This window comes from Microcaecilia unicolor, chromosome 2 (assembly GCF_901765095.1).
Source record: "Microcaecilia unicolor chromosome 2, aMicUni1.1, whole genome shotgun sequence".
Lineage (NCBI taxonomy): Eukaryota > Metazoa > Chordata > Amphibia > Gymnophiona > Siphonopidae > Microcaecilia > Microcaecilia unicolor.
The window spans coordinates 143,970,896-143,994,913 of NC_044032.1; the positions used below are offsets into that span (position 1 = coordinate 143,970,896).

A 24,018-nucleotide genomic window follows, 5' to 3' on the forward strand; every position below is an offset into this window, starting at 1 on the left:
CCCATGGCCACAGCTGCTTTTCCAATTAGTAGCAGCAGCAGCACCGCGGGCATAGCAAGGAGTAGAAGGCTTAGGGCTGCAGTGCTAGGACACGTGCTGTTATCTCTGCCAATTCCCTGTCCCGGAACAGGAAGTTTATGTCAGAAGGGCAGGGGGTCTGCAGATCAGACCGCATGCGTCTAAGCACTGTGACTTTGTGCCTTTTACTTCTTGATTTTCCAGCCACTCCTGCTGGTTGGGAGAAGCAGCAGCAGCCCTAGGAGAGTTGCTGGATGGAGTGAGAGGGGGCAGGGGAAGAAATGCTGGATGGGGAGGAGAGGGGGCAGGGGAGAAATGCTGAAAGATTGGATAGTAATAGAGAACTAATCATGGATAAAGGCAGAAAATAAAATTGGTATAATGGGTGTGCCTACTGGAGAGATGGAGCCATAGGTAGTGACCCCGCCCTTAAGGTTGGCACTGTATGAGTACCGGCACCTTTTATCCTACAAGAAAAGCATTGCCAATAATGAAAGCAAGCATAATGATCAATAATACAGAATGCCTTGGAGGGAATGTGGATAGCATAAGAAAAGCGCACCACCATTGCCATTTCTTAATAAGGAAGGCAAGCAACTAATGAAAAGTACAGGCTAAAGTCCCAGGCACACCAGCAGACCAACTATAGAGTTAACTGAAGAGAGGAAGATCAAAGAAGGGATCTCAGTAATATGATCCAGATAAGTTGTCTAACACCTGAAATTTTCAGCAATGACACCAAGTTACTGGTGTCTGTGACCTGAGGGACTGACCTCCCTTTAGGGAAGAATCTGTTCAAGAATTCTTCCCGCCCATCCAGATGCTCTGATTAACTTATAATAAAGTAAACACCCAGGATAAGACTATAATTGAGGTAAAACCCACTGAAAACAGAATGTTGACTGCCTGTTAAGCCCACAGGCCAAGCCCCCAGTTCCGATAGCTGGCTCCACAAATAAAAAAAATAATAAAAAAAACCTAAGAAGTCATATCGGTATCCCTTCGGGAGGGTTATGACCCCATCTGTTGTATCATGTACTTGGTGATAGATACCCACCAGCCTTTGAAGCACTGGCAGTCCTGCGATGCTGGAAAGAATTTCCATGTGACTAGAATCACAAGGACTAATTATCCCCCCCCCCCCCCCCCAGTAGTGATATCAGGCCTATGATAGACTGCAAGGAATATCAGCAAGAGTATAGCATGGGTGAGAAGCATAAGAACATAAACTTTGTTATGCAGGGACCAACTTTTGGCCATCATAACCTGTATCCGGAATCCAACAGTGGCCCATTCAGTCACAAATATCTGGCAAGATCTCAAACTAGAAAATTAGGTTTTTCTGCTTGGCCAAGAATAAGCTGTGGACTTTCCACTATGTCCCTAATAATGGCTTATGGACTTTACTTTCTGTAACTTGTCCGAGCCTCTTTTAAGACCCTGCTAATCTAAAGTGATATGTACGATCTAAATTGACTCTTCTAACCTGCTTATTCCCTATAGAGGTCTGAAGTGACTCATGGCATCTAAGCATTCCTTAATGTCTAACACGTACTCTAAGCATTCTATGATATGTAACAGTCATTTGTGAAAAAGATTTATAAATAAAATTAAAATTATAATCTATTAAGATTTTTTTTTAAGGAAAAATTTCAAATCCTTATGTTGGGAATGTTTTATCCCACTGCACAGCATTGGAGAAATCTTCACCAAAGGGGCATAATAATCCCCAAAATTCAGGCATCCTATTGAGACATCAGTGTATACGTATTAGAGGATGACATTGCCACCAACAAACCAATGGATTGTAGGCAGGATTCTAGTTCCTGGGGTAACACCCCCCCCCCCCCCCTTGGCATGACAACATAACCCAAAATGTCTTTATCCATAAACAGAAGAATCAGTGATTTTTCACTTACCTTTGTACTGTAAATCTCTCAGTGGGGCAACCTCTTGTATAAGGACATGCCATCCAATAATACGTAACAGGCCCACCCATGAGCTGCCACTCCATGCCACCTTTTGGCTAATACAGGAGAAGAAGAGACAGGTTGTTAAAAGGAGGTGGGGAAGATAGAGGAGTTAATGGGAAGCCACCATCAGCCTCCCCAAGGATGTATTTGCCTAGAGCCCCAGTCTAGTGTCGACCTGGCCATGCTTTTCTCTCTGAACTCACTATGGCCCTTCTCAAACAAGCCACAATTGGACTTGCACTTTAATTACTTTTGTTGTTTTTGAGATGCCTGAACTAGAGCCACACATAATACTCGGTCACAGAAGTACAAATGAGAATCCACTATCTAGTCCTACAATTAGGTGTCTGCTTATAGCCAGTGCAAGGTCAACCACTATGAACTCGTTCCTGCCCTTCTCTGCCAACCTACAGTGGGACTAGAGCCTCAGGACTTGCACCTGTTTTTTGTTTTTTTTTAAGGATGCCCTTACCAGAACTGCTAATACTATTTTCAGTCTGGTCATACCATTGAGTGATACAGAGGCATTATGATATTTTGTTCTATTTTCTCTTACTTTCCTAATAACACAATAATCACCTTTTGAATGACATCACACCTTAGGTGAAAGACTTCAAGGTGTTGCCCACAGTGACACCTAGATCTTCTCCGTCTTCAGATGTGGAATCTACAGTAACATTGATGTTATAAGGAATAACTTGGGTTATTCCTCCATATGTGCATCGCTTTGCAGTTGTCCAAATTAAATTCACCTGCCATTTGGATGACCAGTCTTCTAGTTTCTTAAAGTCCACTGCAATTTCACATAATCTGCATATGATTTACAACTTTGAATAATGGTCTCTGTCACCTGCAGATGTGAGCACCTCGCATATTCTTTTGTTACCACATAATTTCTAAGTTAGAAAGGACTGGTCCCAGTACAGATCTCAATGGTACAGATCTCCGTTCTCTTGAGGCTAGAGTAGCAGAGTTGGTGGAGCTGAGGGAGACAGAGAGGTACATAGAGGAGACCTATAGGGATGTTGTAGAGAAGTCCCACCTCCAGTCTGGTAGCTCCTGTGCTGCCTTGGAGGAGGGAGGTCTCCTATAAGCAGAGCATCTCCCTGGTGAAGTAAGAAGTACTCCTGTAGCCAGGACCTGCCCACCAGGGGATGTATTATCCTCTCGCACTGAGGATATGTCTCCAACAAGTTCTACCCAGGAGGGAAGGGTTAGGACAGCTGTTATAGTTGGTGGTTTGATCATTAAGCATATAGATAGCTGGGTAGCTGGTGGACGTGAGGATCGCCTGGTGACTTGCCTTCCTGGTGCGAAGGTGGCAGGGATTGGCAAGTCCCACCAGCCAAAGACCTCCCAGCAGAAGAAACACAGCTATGTGTCCTGAGCCACTGACATGGCTAGCCTACACGCATGAGCGCAAAAAGATTATGTGCAAGTAGTGGGCATTAGCAGCGTGGGGACACTGCCACCAGCTACATATGGTGTAAGTGTTCTTCTGCCGGGAGGTTTTCGGCTGGTGGGCCTTTCCAATCCCCGCCAACCACACGAACGGAGCACTGATTTTGGGTGGGCCTGATCCCAAAGTGGGTGGGCCCAAGCCCCCCCCCCCCCCCCCCCCCCGTGGCTACACCACTGCATCAAATGCTAAAGTTGAGTAAGATAACAAAAAAAATTGAAACATGCTCGATGCTCAAAATTTGAATGTGATAACCACCAGCAATATGTGCCAGACTTAATAAATTTTGCTTAATTTTTTAAACCATAAAACTGAGGCAACTTCAAATCAATTGTCATGTATAATTCTTGAAGATAAAGCATTTGCCAAACTTGCGTTTGTATTGTGAAAATTATTTGATCCTGCATCCACACAGAATCAGGTGAAGAGAGAGAGGGAAGAGCTGAACAGAGATACACAACTAAAGGGTCCTTTTATTAAGGTACACTAACGATTAGCGTGTGCTAAATAAGGTGCCCATTATATTCCTATGGCCACCTTATCATTTAGCACATGATAAATCTGTTATTGCGCCTTACTAAAAAGACCCCTAAGGAAGAGAATAGAAAATGGAAGATAGGGTAAAATGAAATAGTTCTTTTCCTTTTGACAAATACTGGTAGAAGAGAAATGCAGTAGCATTGGGGCCCTGGCCAGAGCAGGAAATAAGCTAGAAGTGTGTGTTACTGAATGAGGTAAGCAAGCAAGAGAACCCTAGAAGGTAGCAACTGAAAGAGAATCATTACAGCTAAGAAGAGGAATGGGTAGTAGGGGCTTAGTAAACAGGGGAAACACTTTATCTCATTGTAGGTAATTTTTTTTCTTTTTGCATTTCTTGAGATTATTACTCTGGATTTCCCTTGATGTGGTCTAAATAATATTGAAATGTGATGAACCCTAAACAGGGGATATTAGCAGTATATAAGACCTGCATTGAATTGAATTATTTTGTGTGAGTAATGTGGAAACAAAGAAGTGTGGAATTCTTCAGTTTTTTGAAATGTTATAAAAATTATTTTAAAAAATGCAAGCTAATGTTAGGGGCCCTTTTACTGAAGCTTTAATGCATACTAACAGAATTAGTATATTTATTTATTTATTTTATTTATTTAGATTTTGCTCACACCTTTTTCAGTAGTAGCTCAAGGTGAGTTACATTCAGGTACACTGGATATTTCTCTGTCCCAGGAGGGCTCACAATCTAAGTTTGTACCTGAGGCAATAGAGGGTTAAGGGACTTGCCCAAGATCACAATGATATGCTAAATTCTAAGAAACTCATAGGTATATAATGGGCTTCTTGGCACATGCTAATGTCCATTAGCATGCACTGAGCTTTAGTAAAATGGCCTCTTAGTAAATAGTGGAAGGCAGGGTTGCCAACTTATGAGAAATCTAAACTCCAATACAGAATTTATTGCCAATATTCAAAGGTACCTATATGTTTAGTGGCCACAGTATAAATGTATGTTCTCTGTTTTGTGAGTTTCCAGCAGCACTGTGAGGATAATACTGCTGAAATATTCCCTCTAAACATGTCAGCACTTTCCAGATAATGCTGGGGCAAACAAGGGTGTTTGCCTATCTATATGGATGGTGATGATTAGCCATTATCCTTATACATATTGTCTAATTAGGACAACTGTTTTTTGATCATGAAAGTGAATTATACCATGGTCACTGTACTGTACATACAGCTGCTGACAGTGAGCACTCTCCACATTATATTCACTACCTCTTTCTATTTGGACAGTGGCACTGAACATAGAGATAGACTTAGATATCTATAATATATTTTAAATATTGTGGCCAGTATTTAAAAAAATGGGTGAATATTGACCTGATCTAGTGTGTTTAATCTCTAGCAGTGTTCAGTGAAATCTGTCCTTTACCCCTCTTCTCCCAACACTCCCCACCCCCTCAAAAATAGTGATAAACAGCGCAGCAAAAATGTGATCATGCTTTTTCTACTTCCTTTTATACTCAAAAGTGCACAACTTGTACAAGTAATCTTGCCATAAAAAGTGTTGTGCAAGTTCTCTTTCAAAAAGCACTACAGAACCTGTAGGATGGCCTTCCCTATCGTAGCTGAGGCTCAACAAATGTTTCATCAAATGTGTAATTTTATCATTTGCATATGTGCTTCTGTGTTGTATTAAAAGATGAACAGAATTTCTACTGTATCTTTAGTATGTTAACTCTGAGCAGTATATGCATGTCTTCTTTTAAAGAAAGGTGACACTTGCATGTTAACCCATTTTCTCCACGTGCATGCTCTGCAGAAATGTGTAGTTGAGTTGAAAAAGAAGCATGTGTTGGCCAGTGACAGAAGTTCAAATTTTAATGAAGCAAGATACCAGAAAAGGCCTCCAGAGCAGGAGGGATGCACCTCAGAAGATGGAGTGGCTATAAGTGAGCCCCCTCTGTCCATGGGACCCCCCCCCCTTACATAATAGGGCTCCTTGAGTGGATTTTACGCCACTGGAGACCTCTCTGCAAATATGTGCAAATGTCTTTATCCACCTTCACACCTCACCTTTATTGGTACAGCATGGCACACTTCTTTTAAATCTATTGATATGTAGTATTCTATAGTCTCACAGAAAAAGAAAGTGAGGAGAACTCAAGGAGGATATACAAATTCTAACAAGCTTAAAAATGGCCCGACACGGCCGTGTTTCAGTGCTAAGGCTTGCCTCAGGGGTCAATGTATCTCTTATACTCTTGGCGATGGGATTGTAGAAGAGCAGATAGCAAAGTCCACTATGAAAATGTTATACAGTCGTCACAAAACTGTGTAGGATTGCCGAACCACCGCCAATCGTATCATGAGACAAATGATTGCTGGTGGTTTGGTGATCCTACACAGTTTTTTGAAGACATAACGTTTTTATAGTAGACTTTGCCATCTGCTCTTAAACAATCCCATCGCCAAGAGTATAAGAGGTACATTGACCCCTGAGGCAGGCCTTAGCGCCGAAACATGGTTGTGTCGGGTCATTTTTATGCTTGTTAGGATTAAAATTCTTTTGTATATCCTCCTCGAGTTCTCCTCACTTTCTCCGTGCTCACGTTTTGCGTGAGGGACTTTTCCTCCTCCTTTGTTCTGCCTGTATTCTATAGTCTCCTCCTCCTCCTTCTCCCCTCCGCCCCCCAAAAAAAATAAAACTGTGCAGCTACAAGGATAAATGTACAATGTGGATATTTGCTCTGACTCTTCCTTTATGGACTTTGAAAATAGAGCCTCAATGCATTTAACCCTGTGAATAGTATATACAAAGTGGTAAACAAAAGACCCAGACCAGGAGGATTGCACTTGTGTTGCTTTTTCCAAAGACATAGTGCTGATTTATATCTCTGCTTCTATAAAAAGAATACAGACTACAAGCCTGTACCATTGAAGATTGGAGATGATGAAGACTACATGCTGGCCTTGAAGCAAGAGTTAAGAGGGACCATGAAAAGAATGCCATACTTCATTGCAGCAGAAGGAGAAATACAAGGTATGTTTGTGCGTGCAAAACTTCAAAAACATAGCTGGAATCTGCAAATGTTAAAAACAGCTTAATTGTATGTTTACTATTCAGTGGCACGGCCTCCATTTAAAGTTAGATAGTGGTGCAGAAAATTTAGAAAATTCCCATATAACTTCAAACAAATTTGTTTCTCATTTGAAATTTGCATGTTGCCACTTGGATATATAGATTATGAGTCTGATTCTGTATATGCTAACCGAAGTTAGGCACCAGGAAGATCCACACAAAGCCTGTATTCTATAAGGGCACCCAGCCTTTATAGAATAGTAGCGTGGATGGGCATTTTCAATAAAACATCTGTTTTGCTAGAAGCGTCTAAAAATTGAGTGGTGAACATAGCCATTTTGGAACCTGAAAAACATCAATGTTTTTAGTTTGAAAATCACCTATTTCCTAGACTTTTTGTGCTTGGTGCATTTTTCTTTGGGTCCATTTTGGAAAATAAAACGTCCAAGAGAAAAACGCCCAGAAAACCAGCCATTAGGATATCTGGAGGCCATCATTCTTAGTAGACTGGCCACACAGGCATCCTAGCAGAGTAGTGGGGCAGCCTGCAGTGGACTTCACATAAAAGGTCTCAGGTACATTTCTCACCATAACCCCCTTATATTGTATGATGAGTCCTCCAGGAGCAGAAAAATACCTACTGTACTTCACTTTACACCTGTACAATAGTCTTTATGCCTTCAGGTGTCAATCTATACGCAGGTACAGTAGATTTTGGAGGGCTTGCACGTTAGAACTTAAGAATAGCCATTCTGGGTCGACTAATGGTCCATCTAGCCCAGAATCTTGTTTCCAGCTGTGGTGAATCCAGGTCACAAGTACCTGGCAGAAACCCAATTAGTAGCACCATTCCATACTACCAATCCCAGGGCAAGCAGTGGCTTCCCCCATGTCCATCTCAAGTGTACCAATTAGAGTGGGATAAAGGCCTGGGTCCCTTTCTCTACAGTCCACTTCACTGACTACTAGGTTTCTCCTGGGATCGGCTTGCTGCTCTAATAGGAATGGCCACCATATGAGAAGCTGTCATATAGCCTGTTATATATATTGTCACTGGGAGCCAGGGAGGGGGTGAGTGACCACTGAGGGAATAATGGGAAGGTTAAGCCTTAATCCTTCTAGTGGTCATTTAGGGCACCTTTTGGTCACTTAGTTGTGATTGAAACAGGTCTAACCAAAAAGTCTTAATTTTGGTCCTAGATGTTTTTATTTTGTTGCATTATTGCAGAAAAAAATCTATCTTTTGGAGCTGTCCAGCTCCTGCCCAAAACATACCCCCTTGAAATTTTGGTGAACTGTGGAACAGAACTTCGAAAATTGGGGTGTTGAAAATCGCAACTTGGACATTTTTGAGAGAAAAATGCCCTGCCACCTTATGATTTGTGGCTTTTTTGTTTTGTGTGCAGGTTGTGCCTAACTTTGGGTGCTGGACTTATGCCTGGTGCCCAAAGTTAGGTCTGGATAGGCATTATTCCTTAACATGGCACCTAACTTTTATGAATGCCCATGACCCTTCCCTCATGGCCACACCCCCTTTTCGTTTGTGCGCAGGAAACGTTAGGCACCATGTTATAGAATAGTCCGCAAAGAAGATTTGTGCACAACTCCAATCAAGTTCTTGCTAATGCCAATTCAGTGCCTAATTGGTGCTTGTCATTGCCCATTAATCAAGTTGAGTTGCACACAGATCTTGAATCTGTGTTTAAATTTCAGGGCCCAACATGGGGCGACCTATATAGAATCAGTGACGGTTTGAACAACTCTTACTCTTGATTCCAAACCACTTTTTTTTTTTTTTTGTAGGCTATAATTTTAACTGCTTTGTGAATAATATGGCTAAAGTTACATGCATTACTGCCAGTGATTATTTTAAAATAGCTCTTAATGCATTTGTTGCAATTGCTGACAGTGTAGGTGTTTTTGCATATCTCCTCGCAAGGAGTGGCTATAAATTGACTTTTTACTAAAAAAGTAATGCATTCGGGTTCATTACATGCCTAGGTTTGGCCACATAAAACAAAAGCATCCCTAGGGGCATTCTGTGAATTAATCCATCTGTCTTTTCATTTAAGTTGGGTATGAAAAATTTACTCCATATCCGATATAGATTTTGTGTATATGTCCTTGTTTGCATATACTTAGGTATTCTGTTATAAGGTCAGGTAGGTGCTTATCTTTTATATACTAGTGCAAGTTGCAAAAATCGTGCCTACATCGCAGTCACTGACAGTTATGTCTGTGAGAGAAGCTGTAAATATCCACACCTAGATTCTACCTGTGAACTTCTGAGCTCTGCTCAAACTCTGCCCCTTTATGTACCTACTGGCAAAGAGGCAAAGTAAGAACTATCATGTCAGTGTGTGTACTTCTGTCTTTGGAATTTATAATGGGCTGTTTCCCCATGTATGTGGTCACATATGTGAAAAATGACTTTATAAATTACTCCATAATGCCCTTAAGGTAGGGGTTAGTAACTCTCAACACATGTGCCGCATGGTGGCATGCAAGCACACAGGGCCAGATTTCAACTGTGGTTGCTCATAGGCAGTAGGGGAGGTGGTGATGTAATCCATCTGTTCTTCCTCTCCCCCAGTTGGTCCCTCATTTCTCCCAACTTTCCTCCTCATCTGCTAGCTAAAATGCCAGCTCCTTAGCAGGGGCGTAGCCAAGGGTGGACCTGGGTGGGCCCTGGCCCACCCACTTTGTGTTCAGGCCCACCCATTAGCAGCACACCAATGATGTGGCTGGCAGGGATCCCCAAGCCCCACAAGCCAAAAACTCCCAACAACTGTCCTTCTTGCATACCTTGTAAATAGCAGATCTTTGCCTGCAGCAAGCAAAGACTGATACATACTGCTCACACTGGCCCCACAGCCTTCCCTCTGACGTATTCCTGCCTATGCGGAAACAGGAAGTTGCATCAGTGAGAAGGCTGTGGGGTCAACACGAGCAGTGTGTATTAGTTGCTGCTCGCTGCTGGTGAAAATCTGCTATTTAAATGGTATGCGGGGGAGGGGGGATGTTTGAGAGACTCTATGGCATGCAGGCGAAAGAGGGAGAGACCAAATTACTTGTGGGACAGGGAGGTTCTTCTGCCCACCCATCTTGGGCCCAGGCCCACCCAAAATTGGGTGTCTGGCTACGCCCTTGCTCCTTAGTAACTTTTCACCCAATAATTTCACTGCAGGGCCATGAACCTTCACATAAAATGGTTTAAGCTACTTCATTACAAAGCCCTAGCAACCCCATAAGGGCGTGAGAGTTGCCATACTGGGTCAGATCACAGATCCATGCATCATGTTCCAACAGCGGCCAATTCATGTTACCTTTTAGGATCTTGCCAGGACCTGTATCAAGGTTCTCTACTGCTGACCACCAGGGACAAGCAGTGGACTTCCCCAAATTTATCTTAATAATGGTCTATGCATTTTACTTCCAGATGACACATCCATTCAGCAGCACTTGTAATGTTGTTCTATCATCCAGGGATCCAAAACGCTGTCAACGCCATCTGTGCAACATGAATGTATCTCCATGATATGAGAGTGATTTTTTTTTAATAGTTGATATTTTGCTGTTAGTAAACTTGCATCAAATCTGATTACACTTAGTGTGCACGTAAAATATAAAATACACAGTAAAATACAAATACAAAATTAAACTGCAATAAAGATTATCACTTTGTTTTTTTCAAACGCAGACAGATTTTTCCTAAATCTCCCACAGGATAAAGTCCCACAAATAAGGGAAGGGAAAGGCAAATGGGACTTGATATACTGCCTTTCTGAGGTTTGTGCAACTACATTCAAAGTGGTTTACATATATTCAGGTACTTATTTTGTACCAGGGGCAATGGAGGGTTAAGTGACTTGCCCAGAGTCACAAGGAGCTGCAGTGGGAATCAAACTTAGTTCCCCAGGATCAAAGTCCGCTGTACTAACCACTAGGCTACTCCTAAGGACCAACATAGCTAAAAGTATAACATTTTGTGGATGCTGAAGTAATCTTTAATAAGGGTGATAATTGGCAGTAATCCCATTTGAGATGATTTGCAACACACACAATAGGGAATCAAATGTTTAGTCAGATAGTGCGACATACTTCTGCAATTTCACTTGTAAACTGGGTAAAACATATTCAGCAAAGGAAGTACATGATCAGATCAGATTTCTGCTTCTTCAGTAACAATTTAGTGGCCACATTCTGTACTAATTGTAATCTTTTTTTTTTTTTTTTTTTTTTTTTAAGCTTGTCAAAGTTAAACCATGATATTACAATAATCTATTCTTAATTGTAATGGCTGAAGTAGCATAACAAAAAGCACAAGTAATTGAAAATAAATTTTGGCAGTGTTCATAAATGAGCATCACTCTCTGGCTATGGAATAAATGTCTATAAAAGGTCTTTTGTTGGCATTGAGGCCACACTTTAATCAGTCTGGTCAAGAAGATACATTATAGGTTCACTCAGCAGATGATAACCTTCATCCCCAGGCTTAATAACTGATCACATAGAATATCAGAAATTATTTGAAAACTGAAACTCGCCCCCTCTTCTATTTAGCATTTCATTGTGAACGCCTTTCATCCAGCCACCTTGCATTTAGCCAACCAGCAATCATAGATAAACCTTCATTCAGTCTGATTTCTACTGCCGTCTTAACCACGAGAATTGAGACTACTACCTATGCAGCTATCTTCATTCTCTTCTAGAGCTTTGAAGTGGCTTTGAGATGTTACCTAGCACAGTGTTTCCCAAGTCCAGTCCTGGAGTACCCCTTGGCAGTCAGGTTTTCAGGATATCCACAGTGTACATGAATGAGATTTGCATATAATGGAGGCAGTGTATGCAAATCAAGTTCATGCATATTCATTGTGGATATCATGAAAACCTAATTGGCAAGGAGCACTCCAGAACTGGGAAACACTGACCTAGCAGTATCATTTGTGCCAGCATGAATGAGCAACGTTAGATAAGTCAGTAGGATTGATGAGCCTTCATAAAACTCTCTGTAATGTCTTGGATCTTGGCTGCCAGAAGACAGTATCCTGACTCCCTTCCAGTACATCATGCCTTGCAGATGGATGCCTCTTGTGCCTTTTCAGAAGGGAATCGTTAATTATAGGTTCAAAAAAAATTCCTTAAAGTGGAGGGATAGAAGATACCAGATTTCAAAGAATTCCCAATGTTTAAATCCTACAACAAGACTTCAAAAAGATATCATATGTCATAACTTAAAGTATGTTTTATTTGTTTTTTAACTTTTGTGAAAAAATTTTTTTAGGACCAGTCGGTGATAACGGTTTCCCTAGATTAATTCATTTGGAAAAAACTGTAATCCACCATGTCTCATCTGTCTAGTTTTTCAGCTCTTTCAATTAATGACAAATACATTTAAGTGTCCTTATACTTTCAAACAAATTAAAATATCTTCAGTTCAATTCATAAAAAAACTATGCTACAAGTTTTAACTTTTGTTAATGCTCAAGAAAGTCATAGCCAAATTCTCATTCAACAATCCGTAGAGAGAGTCACTGCTGACATGGCTATATTTTATCATCTGCCTAAAAAAGAAAAATGATGGTGGAACCAAAAAGTTGTAACATTCGTTTACAAAGAAACCACCAAAGTCACATACCTTTTTTGCATAATCTCAACATTTTCAACAAGCAGCCGAAAAAAATGTCAGCTGCGTTTTTTTTTAATAAGCTACTTCTGGCTCAAACCCACTAACACAGCAGCCAATGAAAGCAAAGCTCTACATGATTGACATCCACTTGACTTCCAAATTTAATCCATAAGATTCAACTATGTTGACAGAAAATCCAATGTTGTTCTTTATAGGGTATAGGATATTTGGCCATGCTATACTTAAGCACAGTGTTTGCAGATCTTGCAGCTTCGGGGTCTACAGGTTTGATTCCCCTCTCTTTCTTTCTCTCCTTGGGATGGTTTCTCCTCTTTCGCTTCCCAGGTCTGCAAATGGATTCTTTAGCTTGAATAGAGTTCATGTGTAGAGCTTTCTGGCTTTGGAAATCTGAGGCATCTAGGTTAATTGGGGAGTTTGTGACAAGGATCATGTGTCTCCCAACCATGAACAATTTCCACTGGCTCCATTGGAACTTCCCCGGGCCCGGGCCTGGCCACCAGCGCTGCAGTTCCTGGTCTCACCTGCCTGCTTCCTCGGCTCCAGGCCCCCTGCATTTGAATGCATTTGAATCCGGGCCCCCCTCTCTCTACCCTCTTAAGCAATTTCCCTACATTTTTCTGTGGTCATGTTGAAAGAAAGAAAGAAACAGCTGTTTATAGACACCAGAGCCCCACAAGTAGTGTTTTTTAAAATCAGTATGGCACAAGTCATGAAAAACACAGGAGTTCCTTTAACAAAGACTACTCCCCCACATCCCTCTCCGTTCCCATCCCAACAGGAGAAAGGAAAAGCTGGCAAAATCCCAAAGCTGTTGTATATAGAGAGATGCATCGTCCAGCTATCCATATGCCTCCTCCCCATTCCCCTTACACGGTCCCCCGCACCATGCAGTGCCAAGGACTTTTAAAAATAAAAACATCCTCTTTTTTCCGACACAGCAATAGTGTTGAAATGTGCACCACCCTATGAAGTCATGTACAGAAAAAAAAAAAGCAGAATTTACCTCAGTCTGGAAGTGTTCGGGAGTTTACATTTTCGCTATGGCTACTGAAGAATTTGACACATGCCTGTGCCATCCCTTCTCGTGTAACATGCCAATCTTACGTTCAGCGTGAAATCCGATCAATTCGTATGGTATTACACCTGTTGGCAAAAATCCAAATAGGGGTGGATGAAGAAACCTTCACAGCCAGATGTAAATTATGAACAAACTTTATTCAGCACCACTCGTATACTTGGGTCAAGTACACGAGTGGTGCTGAATAAAATTTGCTTTTATGGATTTGCTACCGATAATGTTTAACGATGACATGTTTCTGCCCAATAAAGTAAATCTGGTCATCATTGATGATTTTATAGAGTCTGCTTGTAAAAATGAGATCGAAAAAGCCTTTACCAAGTATACACACCACAAAACTTTAAGTATTGTTTATATCATCCAGAACATTTTTTGCCAAGGCAGAACAAACCACCCTATCACTTTAAATGCAAAATATATCGTGCTGTTTAAGAATCCGAGGGATCAGCAGCAGATAGCTGTTCTTGCAAGACAAATGTACCCAGGCAAAACACGTTTTTTTTCTCAAGGTCTTCAAAGATGCTACTAGAAAACTGTACCTCTATCTCATTTGGATTTGAACACATTGACACCCGAGGCTTACAAACTGAGGACGGACATCTTTCCCCCAGCTTTGACTGTAACATATGGTAAGAAAAGAGTGGGTGCCTATAAAAAGAAGTGACAAACCGCTGCTTTTTCCACACACGCTAATTGCCTTTCACAGGCAACATGTCTGGCCACCTGAAAAGGAACCTGAAGCTTTTAAAACGTTTAGTTCAGGCTTCACCCAGGCAGAGAGAGACCATCCTTGGCATCACTTTGGACACCTTAATAGCAACTAAAGCAGAGATAGTCTTAAACACTCTGAAACATAACATACCATTATCACAGCATTGGATCAGCATCCTGAAAAGACAAAGGCATGCAATAAAGAGTCTCGGGGACAAAAGGATATCTCCTAAAACAAAGAAGAAACTGATGGTGCAGACTGGGGGTTTTATTGCTAAGTTTTGCCTTGCTGACGATCACGAGCCTCATCGGCAATACAGTATGCTGAAATGATGTACTTGGTCCCTAACCAGCAGCTTGTTGGTTTGAGGTCCTACAGGACCCCATGAAAATATTAGAATGGATGCTGTTCAAAGAGTTAATGAAGAAATGAGTGGTATTCTTCAAAGTTCAGGACTAACTGACTGTGAAAAGACCAGACTTTATTCATCCATGTTACAGCGCTACCTTTTATTTGCCAAACAGAGTGAAAGGGGGAAAAAAATAGTATCTTCCCGAACAAAGTCTTAGAGGAGTCGCTAGATAATGATAAATAGCCTAACCCTATTCTTCAGGAAGTGTTAAAAGGAATCGGTGTGTATTATAGGAAAAACGCCAAAGTGGTGCTCGATAAGCTATAGAGGCACAAGGATATGGTGACCTGGGGTGCCAATGGGACTTTTGTATACAAGGGATACCACGACAGCGGCTCTAATCTGCTTGATCTGGCTCACAGAGCTTCACAGTGTTGGGTTTGATTGTGAGTCCTTGGACCTAGGCCGAGTCCTAGGGCAGGCCGAGGCCTAGGGCAGACCAAGCTCACTCCATACAGAGACAAAGGGCTATGAAGCCCAGCACTGTCAGGGAGACAAGTGAGCACCACCAGAAAGGGAAATAAACCACTCGTACGGGCCGCAAGGCTGAACTGGAACCCACACGTAGAGTCCAAACGTACGAGCTGCACGGCCAAACTGGAACCCAAACACACAAAAGGGAAGGGAAAAGAACAAAAAGAAGTCTCAGAAGGGATTGACACTCAGGCTGCGCACACTGCGCCAAACACAGTCACCAATGAAAGGTCACAAGACCAAACACACAGATAGCTAGCAGCAACCAGAATAAAGGAACCCATTCAGAGAGGTAGCTCAAGCTGTGCCACACAGCTTAAACGAACGAGCGACCTTCACAGGATCCAAACAAGAGCTGCAGCAAGTAAAGGGTAAAAGGGAAACGACAGAGAGACAGCTCAAGCTACACAGGTAGGCAAGGAGCAGTCCTAAGAAGATCCAAATAACACATACAGCAGGTAAAGGGTGAAAGGCAGACCACACAAAGAGACTGCTCAAGCTACACAGCTTGGAAAAGTGAGGAAAAGATAAAAGTGGCTAGGGCTCTTCAACTTGGAGAAGAGACGGCTGAGGGGGATAGAGGTCTATAAAATACAGAGTGAAATGGGTAGATGTGAATGGCTTGATGCTGATGGTAAGGTTACCAGAGGTTTTGTCTCAATTGAATAAATGTATTGGAAGTAAAACCCAAACTGGCCCAAGCTATCCCTGATGAGCTGAACGTAATCACTCTTGTTTGTATCCCTGCCTCCCCTCACCCCAGCTCCAGGGATTCTCCTCCTTCCCCCATCTACTCCTCTCCCTCCTCCCCCTCTCCCTCTCCACTTCTCCACTACCCATGTGTCTCCTCTCCCCCTTATTTCACCCCTTTCCTCTGCTTACCATCTCCCCCTCTCTCCATCTCCCCTCTCTACCTCCCTCTGTCTTTCTCCATCTCTCCCTCCACACATCCCCCCCCCCCACATCTCCCTATCTCCCTCTTCCTTTCTCTTCTCCCCTCCATCACTCTCCTCCCCTTCCTTCCCTCCCTCTCTCCATCTTCACCTACCCACATTTCCCCTCTCCCTCTTTCTTCCCCCCTTCTCCCCTTCATCCTCATCTCCTCCTCTCCATCTTCCCCTCCCTTTCCTCCTCCTCTCCATCTTCCCCTCTTCTCCCCTCCCTCCTGCTCTTCATCTCCCCCTACCCATATCTCCCCTCCCTCTCTTCCTCCGCCTACTCCTATTTCCTCCTGTCTCTTCCATCCCCTCCTCGTCTTCCTATCCCCTTGCTCAGCTCCCCCTCTCCATCTCCACTCCTCTCCTCTTCCTTCCTCTCCTCTGCCCTCCCTTCTTCCCCACCCACATCTCCCCTCTCCTTCTCTTTTCCCCTCTCTCCATCTTCCCCTACCCACATCTTCTTGCTCCTCCAGCTCCCTTCCCTCTCAGCCCTCTCTCGCCCCTCCCTTTCCCCTCTCCTCCCCCTTTTTTTACCAATCTCCATTGATCTTCAGTTAATTTCCCCAACCCCCATAATCATGCTCATTAAACTTTAAAACAAAATTATATTTTTATAACAAGTTATACATACATGCTTACGCAAATATACATATCCTTGTCTGGTTGGCTACAGTATGCAAGAGGGAGGGAATCTACTTAATGCCTTTTCCTCATCAGTGTGGTCCAACCTTAAAATGAGTTTGACACACTCCTGGGTTAGAGAAATGTTACGTTTTTGCTAAGTATCGAAGTTAGAAAGGGCTAGCCAAGTAGTTTTACAATCTGTTGGCCTATTCCAGTAAGTTCAAGGAGGGAAAGATGTTTGCTTTATTCCTTGTGTGGCATTCCATTCCCAGTACCTCTCTCCCATTGTTACTAGTGATACAGTCTGAGAGATATTTCTTGAATTGGCTTAGTAGGAGCAGTTCTGAGTCTTATGCTTTCCAGTAATGGCTGACACTTTGCCTATCAATAAAACATGCCCAATGGTTTGAGTCAGATTAAAACCAATTGACATGGTTGCTTAGGAGATCGAGGGAAATGTGATGTCTTCCATCTGGCTATGGAAAAAATGTGTATGTATGAGGTCGACATCTGAATGCTTTGTTTGCATTGAGGTCATGTTTTTTTCATTAGTCTGGTAGAAAATAAACAGTGCATACAGATCATTCATCAGGTCATCATACATCTTTGTTGCTTACAAGGAGTCTTTGCAGCCATGGATTTGTCTCGTTTGCAGCCGACAGGTTGTTGAGTCTTGTAATGTTTGTTCTGATGTCTGCAGTAACACCCATGGTCAAGAGATGCACTCAGGCAGCTGGGGGAAGTGCCATCTCAGACTTGATTGCTAGGTCTGCAGACAGAAATGTCTATAAATGATAGAAAAAAATAACCAAAATGAAATGTCTTTGTTTCAAGGGCAATGTCATCAATGGTGTTCAATAGGACACCCTGTTGATACAGAACAACTACTGAATTTCTGTTTTTTGCCATGTCATTTTGAATGAATGCACATCCCTAGTTTGCAGGGTTAAAGGGCTGTGTCTCTGTCAACCCCCTACCTCAGGATACAACATTATCAATATAAAGAGGTTCATACAATATAACTAAATACTTTTCTTCAGGTTTTAGAAAATGTTTGTCTAATGACCAAACTTTGGACTGTTAGAGTAGTATATATATCTGTTGGGCTCCCATTAATACTTATTCAAAAGACTTCAAATAATTCAGAATACAGCATCCAGAATTTTCTAAAATGCAAAAAGAGAGGTTTCTCTTGTTCAACAAAATTGGCATCCTAAGCAGTTAGAACCCATTTTTAAATTGATAATTTGGTCTTGGAGCCCTTTGTGCTGCTAGTTATCTTGGGAACAACTTAGGCTGGTATATGCCCGCAAGATTATTCTGTGTCCAGTATGCTTGGTCTTAACCTCTTTAAAGAGCTTCAGGTTAGAATGGATGTGAAGACGAGCTTTTTCAAGCCGCATCCACAGCTTTGGAATGAATTACCAAAGGAGATTAGAGCTAAACCGGGCTTAAACTTTGGGCATGGTCTGAAGTCTTGACTTTTTGATCTTGCTTTTAACTGTTAAAGACCTAGAATTAATCAACTTGATCTTAATAGCTGTTTGTGGGGGTTTTTTTTAGCTTTAATGAGAAGATGCCTATAGCTATATAATGGATATCTTATTTAATGCACAATAATTATTAGCATTCTCTAAATGCATTAGTGCATCTTAGTAAAAGGACACCTAAATATTTGGTTACTAGATATAGGATTTGTCTTCCATGTTGAGTGAGAAGTTTCAAAAATTAGGTCTTCCTATGAAAGTGAAGCAGGGGAAGTTCCAATGGAATGTAACATACAGAGTACTGTCAATGACATGTGTTTCACTGGAACATAGAGTTGGCATAAATGCTCATGCCTAAATTGTAGGCATGTATTTTTGCTGTTTAGCTAGTATACTATAAATGAAAGTAGGCATCTGTGTTCCTTAATAGAATAGACTCCTACCAGGTGCATAGTTATAGTATGACCTCCAAAGGGACTTTATTGGCAGAGGGCGTGAGAAGACCTTGTTCTGACAGGCATAAATAGGCAGACAGGGTAGATTGTGGTTGCCATGCACCAGCATTATCTGTTAGAGACTTTAGAGTGATTCACTAAAAAGTAAAGAGAGATTCAGAACATAATATTTTGTTCTGGCTTCACCCTCATGGGGTTACTGAAACCCTTTCATTTGTGGTGAGAATGAAACTTTAGCTCATGAGTAGATGTGAAGTGTAGATGTCTCAATGATCAACTTATTTTTTCAGATTTCCCTTCTTGCAGAGTGCTGTGGATCACATGGCTTACCCCTAAAAGCAAGAATTTATCCGTGGAACTAGGTGACTGATTTGAGAAGGTATAGGAAGTAAACCTGAGAACCATTCAGATATTAAATGGAAAATGGGGGCATGTCTGTAGGATAGTCAAGCAGTTACCCCCCCCCCCCCCCCCCCCAAGACCTAGAAAAGTGATCTGGTATTAACCTTGGGTCATCCTCGTTCTGATTCTTTTGATAATCAAGTCAGTGTAACAAAAAAGTAAGGTATAAATGTATGATTTAAAGATTAACTGGTGGCAACCATTTTGTCAGATCATTGAAGATTCTGCTAAGTATTTGTGACCCAGACTGGCCACTGTTGGACACAGGATGCTGAACTCTGTGAATTCTGGGCTTATTTAGCATGACATTTCTTATGTTTTTATCAAGCACCTGCACCCTAAAAAATAAAAAGAAAGTAAGACAGAAATGTATATCACAGCATTACTGTTCAATCCAGTTTGCACTATCAAGGGTTACCGCCTTCTTCCAAGCCAACCCTACCAAAATGAAACTTGCTAAAATGTTTACATGTCTGTTGAATTTTCTAAAACACAGCAGGATGCTAATCTGTGTCAGCTGGTAAAAGTGAATCTTTGCCTCTGAAAAGTACCCTCTAAGACCATTCTGATTTAGTATAGAAACAAAAAATGATGGCAGATAGGTTGTATGGTCTTTGTCTAATTTGCTCATTCATACCAGCTACCAGAGAAGCCAGGTTCAAGTCTTACTGCTGCTCCTTCTTGTGATCTTGAGCAAGTCTCTTAACCTTACATTGCCTCAAGTACAAACTTAGGGCCCTGTTTACTTAGGCATGTTAGTGTTTTTAACACGCTTACAATTAGCATGCACGCTAACCGTGTAGGCACCTATAGTGATATTGTAGGTGCGTACATGGTTAATGTGCGTTAAAAATGCTAACACACCTATAATGTAGCTTAGTAAACAGGGCCCTTAGATTGTAAGCCCTCCAGGAAAAGGGAAATGCTCCTAGTATACCTGAATGTAAATTACTTTAAGCTACTTTGGAAAAGGTATAATCTAAATCTAACCTAAAGAAAAAATGAAAATGCCCAGCGACTCCCTTCTCTCCCCTGCCCCCCTCCTCCAGCCACCCATGTCCAGCGACTCCCTTCTCTCCCCCTTCTCCCTCTAGCCACCCATGCCTAGCGACTCCCTTCTCTCCCCTGCCACCACCTCCAGCCACCGAGTTGTTCAAAGAATTCTTCAGCTCTCCTTCCTCCCTCCCTCCCTCCGGATCCGGTCCCTCACCTCGTCCAGCAAATTCTTTGGGGCAGGCAATCTTGTCTGCCTGCTGCCGGATCACTCTTCAAAATGGCCACCGAGACTTACAAGGGCGGCTTGCAAGACTTCAGCAGAAGTCTCGCGAGGCCGCCTTTGGAAGTCTCGGCGGCCATTTTTAAAGAGCGATCCAGCAGCAGGGGAGAGTCAGTGCCGGCAGCGGGCAGGCAAGATTGCCTGCCCCGAAGAATTCGCTGGACAAGGTGAGGGACCGGATCCGGAGGGAGGGAGGAGAGCCGGCTCGCACTCGGGAACAACCGGCTCGCAAGTCGGTACAAAATTTAACAACTGGCTCTTGCGAGCCGGTGCGAGCCGGCTCCAGCACACCACTGCCTAAAGGGGTCAGTGCAGAGGGAGAGGGAGAACACAGATCAAATAAAATCTGTAATAACACAGAAATCGGATACAAATGGGCAGACTGAGTAGGCTCAGAAACAGGGAAACCAAGGTTCAGATCTACTCTTCCTCGCTGTTCTTGTGACACTCGCAAAGTCACTTCACCCTTCATGCTGTAAGTACAACTTAGATCATGAACCTACTCGGGCAGGTAAATAACGTGTGTATCTGATTGTAACTCACCTTGAGCTCCGATTTGGAAAAGGGGAGAAATAAAATCCATATCTCCTAAAATTTTCTGTTTGTCCAGAAGTGAAAGGTAAAGGGGTTAAGGGTCATGGATTTGATACACCGCCTTTCTGTGGTACAAAGTGGTTTACATATCCATATGCAGGTACTTTTCTCTGACTCTAAGATTGTGTGTGTTTGGGGGGAGTTCTACCTTGGACAATGGGGGTGAAGTGACTTGCCCAGGGTCACATGTTGCTTGGTTCTCAGCCCACTGTGCTAACCATTAGGCTGGTGTTATGGGAATCTGTGCAACCCCAGGTCACACTGAGTGAGCAGCAGTCAGTTTGTTGCAATAATCAGTAAGGTGTTTTGTATTTTCCTTGTGATATACTCCAGAATTTATCAGACTTTCTGTGCCATTATTGTGGCTACAAAGTATATGATCCCTGGAGGTGCTGCCCACTAATGTTTCTGTGGACAGTCTACCCAGGTTGTGATCCCAAATGTGCCCCCCCCACACACACACACACTTGGGTCCTAACCAGAGTTCGGGAAGCCTTGACTTATCCAAGTTGCAGCATGTAGTGGAGGTGGTATTGACTTATTTTGTTTTTCCATGTTTTCTTCAGCAATTGAAAAATACAGTTTCAAATACAAAACTGAGAGAGACAAGAAACTGGTAACAGAGTGGATTCCAGGTAAGTGCATAGATGTGATTTTGGATGTTCTGAGGGGTGTGAGAATATCACAGTAATTGGCCATATTATGGGAGCTTGACACTTTGAATACTACTCCATAAAGACAGAGAGAGCAGTATATCTTTATACTGGAAATTCTGCTTTTAGTTTTTTTACTGTGCCAAACACATTTAGGGTTAGATTCTATTTATGATGCCTAAAAAATTGGCACAGAAAACAATACACCAAGGTGTATTCTAGGCATGGTTTATAGAATACTAGTAAAACAGGCCCATTTCTGACACAAATGAAACAGGCGCTAGCAAGGTTTTTCTCGGTGTGTGTGTGTGAGAGAATGAGTGTGTGTGTGTGTGAGAGAGAGAGAGTGTGTGTGCCATGGGGCCCCCCCTCCCTCCCTCCAAGTTCCAGGGTCGTCCCCCCTTCCTCTCTCCCTCCCTCCCTCCGAGTTTGAGGGTCCCTCCCTCCCAGTTCCAGGATCCCCCCTTCCTCCCTCCCTCCCAGTTCCAGCACTCTTCCCTCCGAACTTTAGAACTCATCATCACTTACCAAGTTGGGGTTACGGCGGCCATCAGCAGCGGTAAAAGGCGTGCAGGCTCGGCCCTTCTCTCTCTCTCAGCTCTGGTCCCGCCCTCTTTCCTGTTTCCGCAAGGGCAGGACCAGAGCTGAGAGAGAGAGAAGGGCCGAGCCTGCACACCTTTTACCGCTGCTGCCGTAACCCCGACTTGGTAAGTGAAGATGACTTTTAAAATTTTGAGGGAGGGGGCCTGGAACTGGAAGGGAGGGGGCAAGGGAGGGACGGCGACACCCTCATGCGTGTGACGTGGTGTTCCGTAGCCTGGCAACTCCTGCAGCATTCCCTTCCAGTGATTGGTCACTGCTGTTTGTGACGAACACGGAAATACGTGACGTCAATTCAGGGGATGGATATAGCAGGAGCACGAATGCTTCAAGGCTTCACTTTCACGGAGTCAGCTTCAGAAAGTAGGAGGTGCTTTTTATTATATAGGTTGCCTAAATTTAGGTGTAGTTTATAGAATATACCCAGTGCCTGTTTCCTGCGACTGTATTTAGTCGCAGCCATTTTCAACAACTAAACCCTGGTGTAAATGCCAACGCTTAAGTTATATGCGGAACGGGCATATTCTATAGCGTTGCCATAAATTCTAAGAATGCCCACGACCCCATTCATGCTATGGCCATGCCCCTTTTCAGATCCACATCTTATAATTTACTTACATCACTTCATAGTATATGCTTAGAAAATTGTGCGTGTAGATTCTAATTAAAGCCAATTAGTGGCAATAATTGCTTAAGTGGCAATTATCGGTGCTGATTGGCTTGTTAAGCCAGTTAAGTTGCATGTGCAATACAGAATACAATCTGATTTACAAGCGCAACTTAGGTTGCACTATATAGAATTTAGTGGTCAGTACAAATCATTTACCAGTGCGAATGTCAGCCATTTTACTCATCATACTGTAAGTGTGTGGGAATTTTTATTCATTAGGATGTATTTACTGCCTTTTTGAAGAACGTCATGCAAGGCAGTGTACAATAAGAATGAGCTGAACAAAGTAATAGAAAATACTGTCATTTACATGCTAAAGTGCTTCATTTAGGTGTGTAGACTTGGCATAAGTGGACATGCCTAAACGTTAGTGCATAAATGCCAACTTACACTAGTATTCTGTAATAGAACCTGGGTGTCTAGATAGCATTATAGAATGTACACTCAGCATGCTGCATTTTGACAATTTTGGAGCCTTTTATAGAATTGTCCCCTTCCTAAGCATCCTGTCAGACAAGTCCAGACCAATGGAGAGAGACAGAGAATGAAACTAGTTCTCAAGTGATTCTTCCTTTAAGGGTATCATGCAGCATAGAATGGTTAGTATTTCTCTGTCTCCCAAGCAGATGGATAATTGACTAACAGCCCTGCTCCTGACCTGGTTTCTAACTAGTTTCTGTTGCTCTTTACCCTTTTGGGTTTTTTTGCTCCTGAGCCTGTTTTATGCTGAGTCTTAGTTGAGTTGGGGGTGCCTATTTGGCTTCTGAACCAGTTTCTCTGCTGTGTTTGTTGAGTTGGGGGTACCCTCCTGGGCTTATTTTCTTGACCTAGTTTAATTCCTGGGTTTCAGTTGAGTTGGAGGTGCCTTCTTTGACATAAGCTCCTGTTTAAAAAAAGAAAAGAAAAAGCAGCTGTTCTATGGCACTGATGTATATCTCTGAGATCTATGAGATACCTACTGGA

General features: G+C 42.5%; 1 protein-coding gene across 3 annotated transcripts in view; it reads left to right on the top strand.

Moving 5' to 3' along the window:
* Positions 1 to 24,018, top strand: part of POLR3G (RNA polymerase III subunit G) — a 65,907-nt gene that overhangs the window by 3,873 nt on the left and 38,016 nt on the right. For all 3 annotated transcript variants that reach the window (XM_030193380.1, XM_030193379.1, XM_030193381.1), the window contains 2 exons: positions 6,862 to 6,991; positions 21,699 to 21,767. In XM_030193380.1, coding sequence (XP_030049240.1) covers positions 6,862 to 6,991; positions 21,699 to 21,767 — 199 coding nt within the window. The remainder of the gene's footprint in view (positions 1 to 6,861; positions 6,992 to 21,698; positions 21,768 to 24,018) is intronic.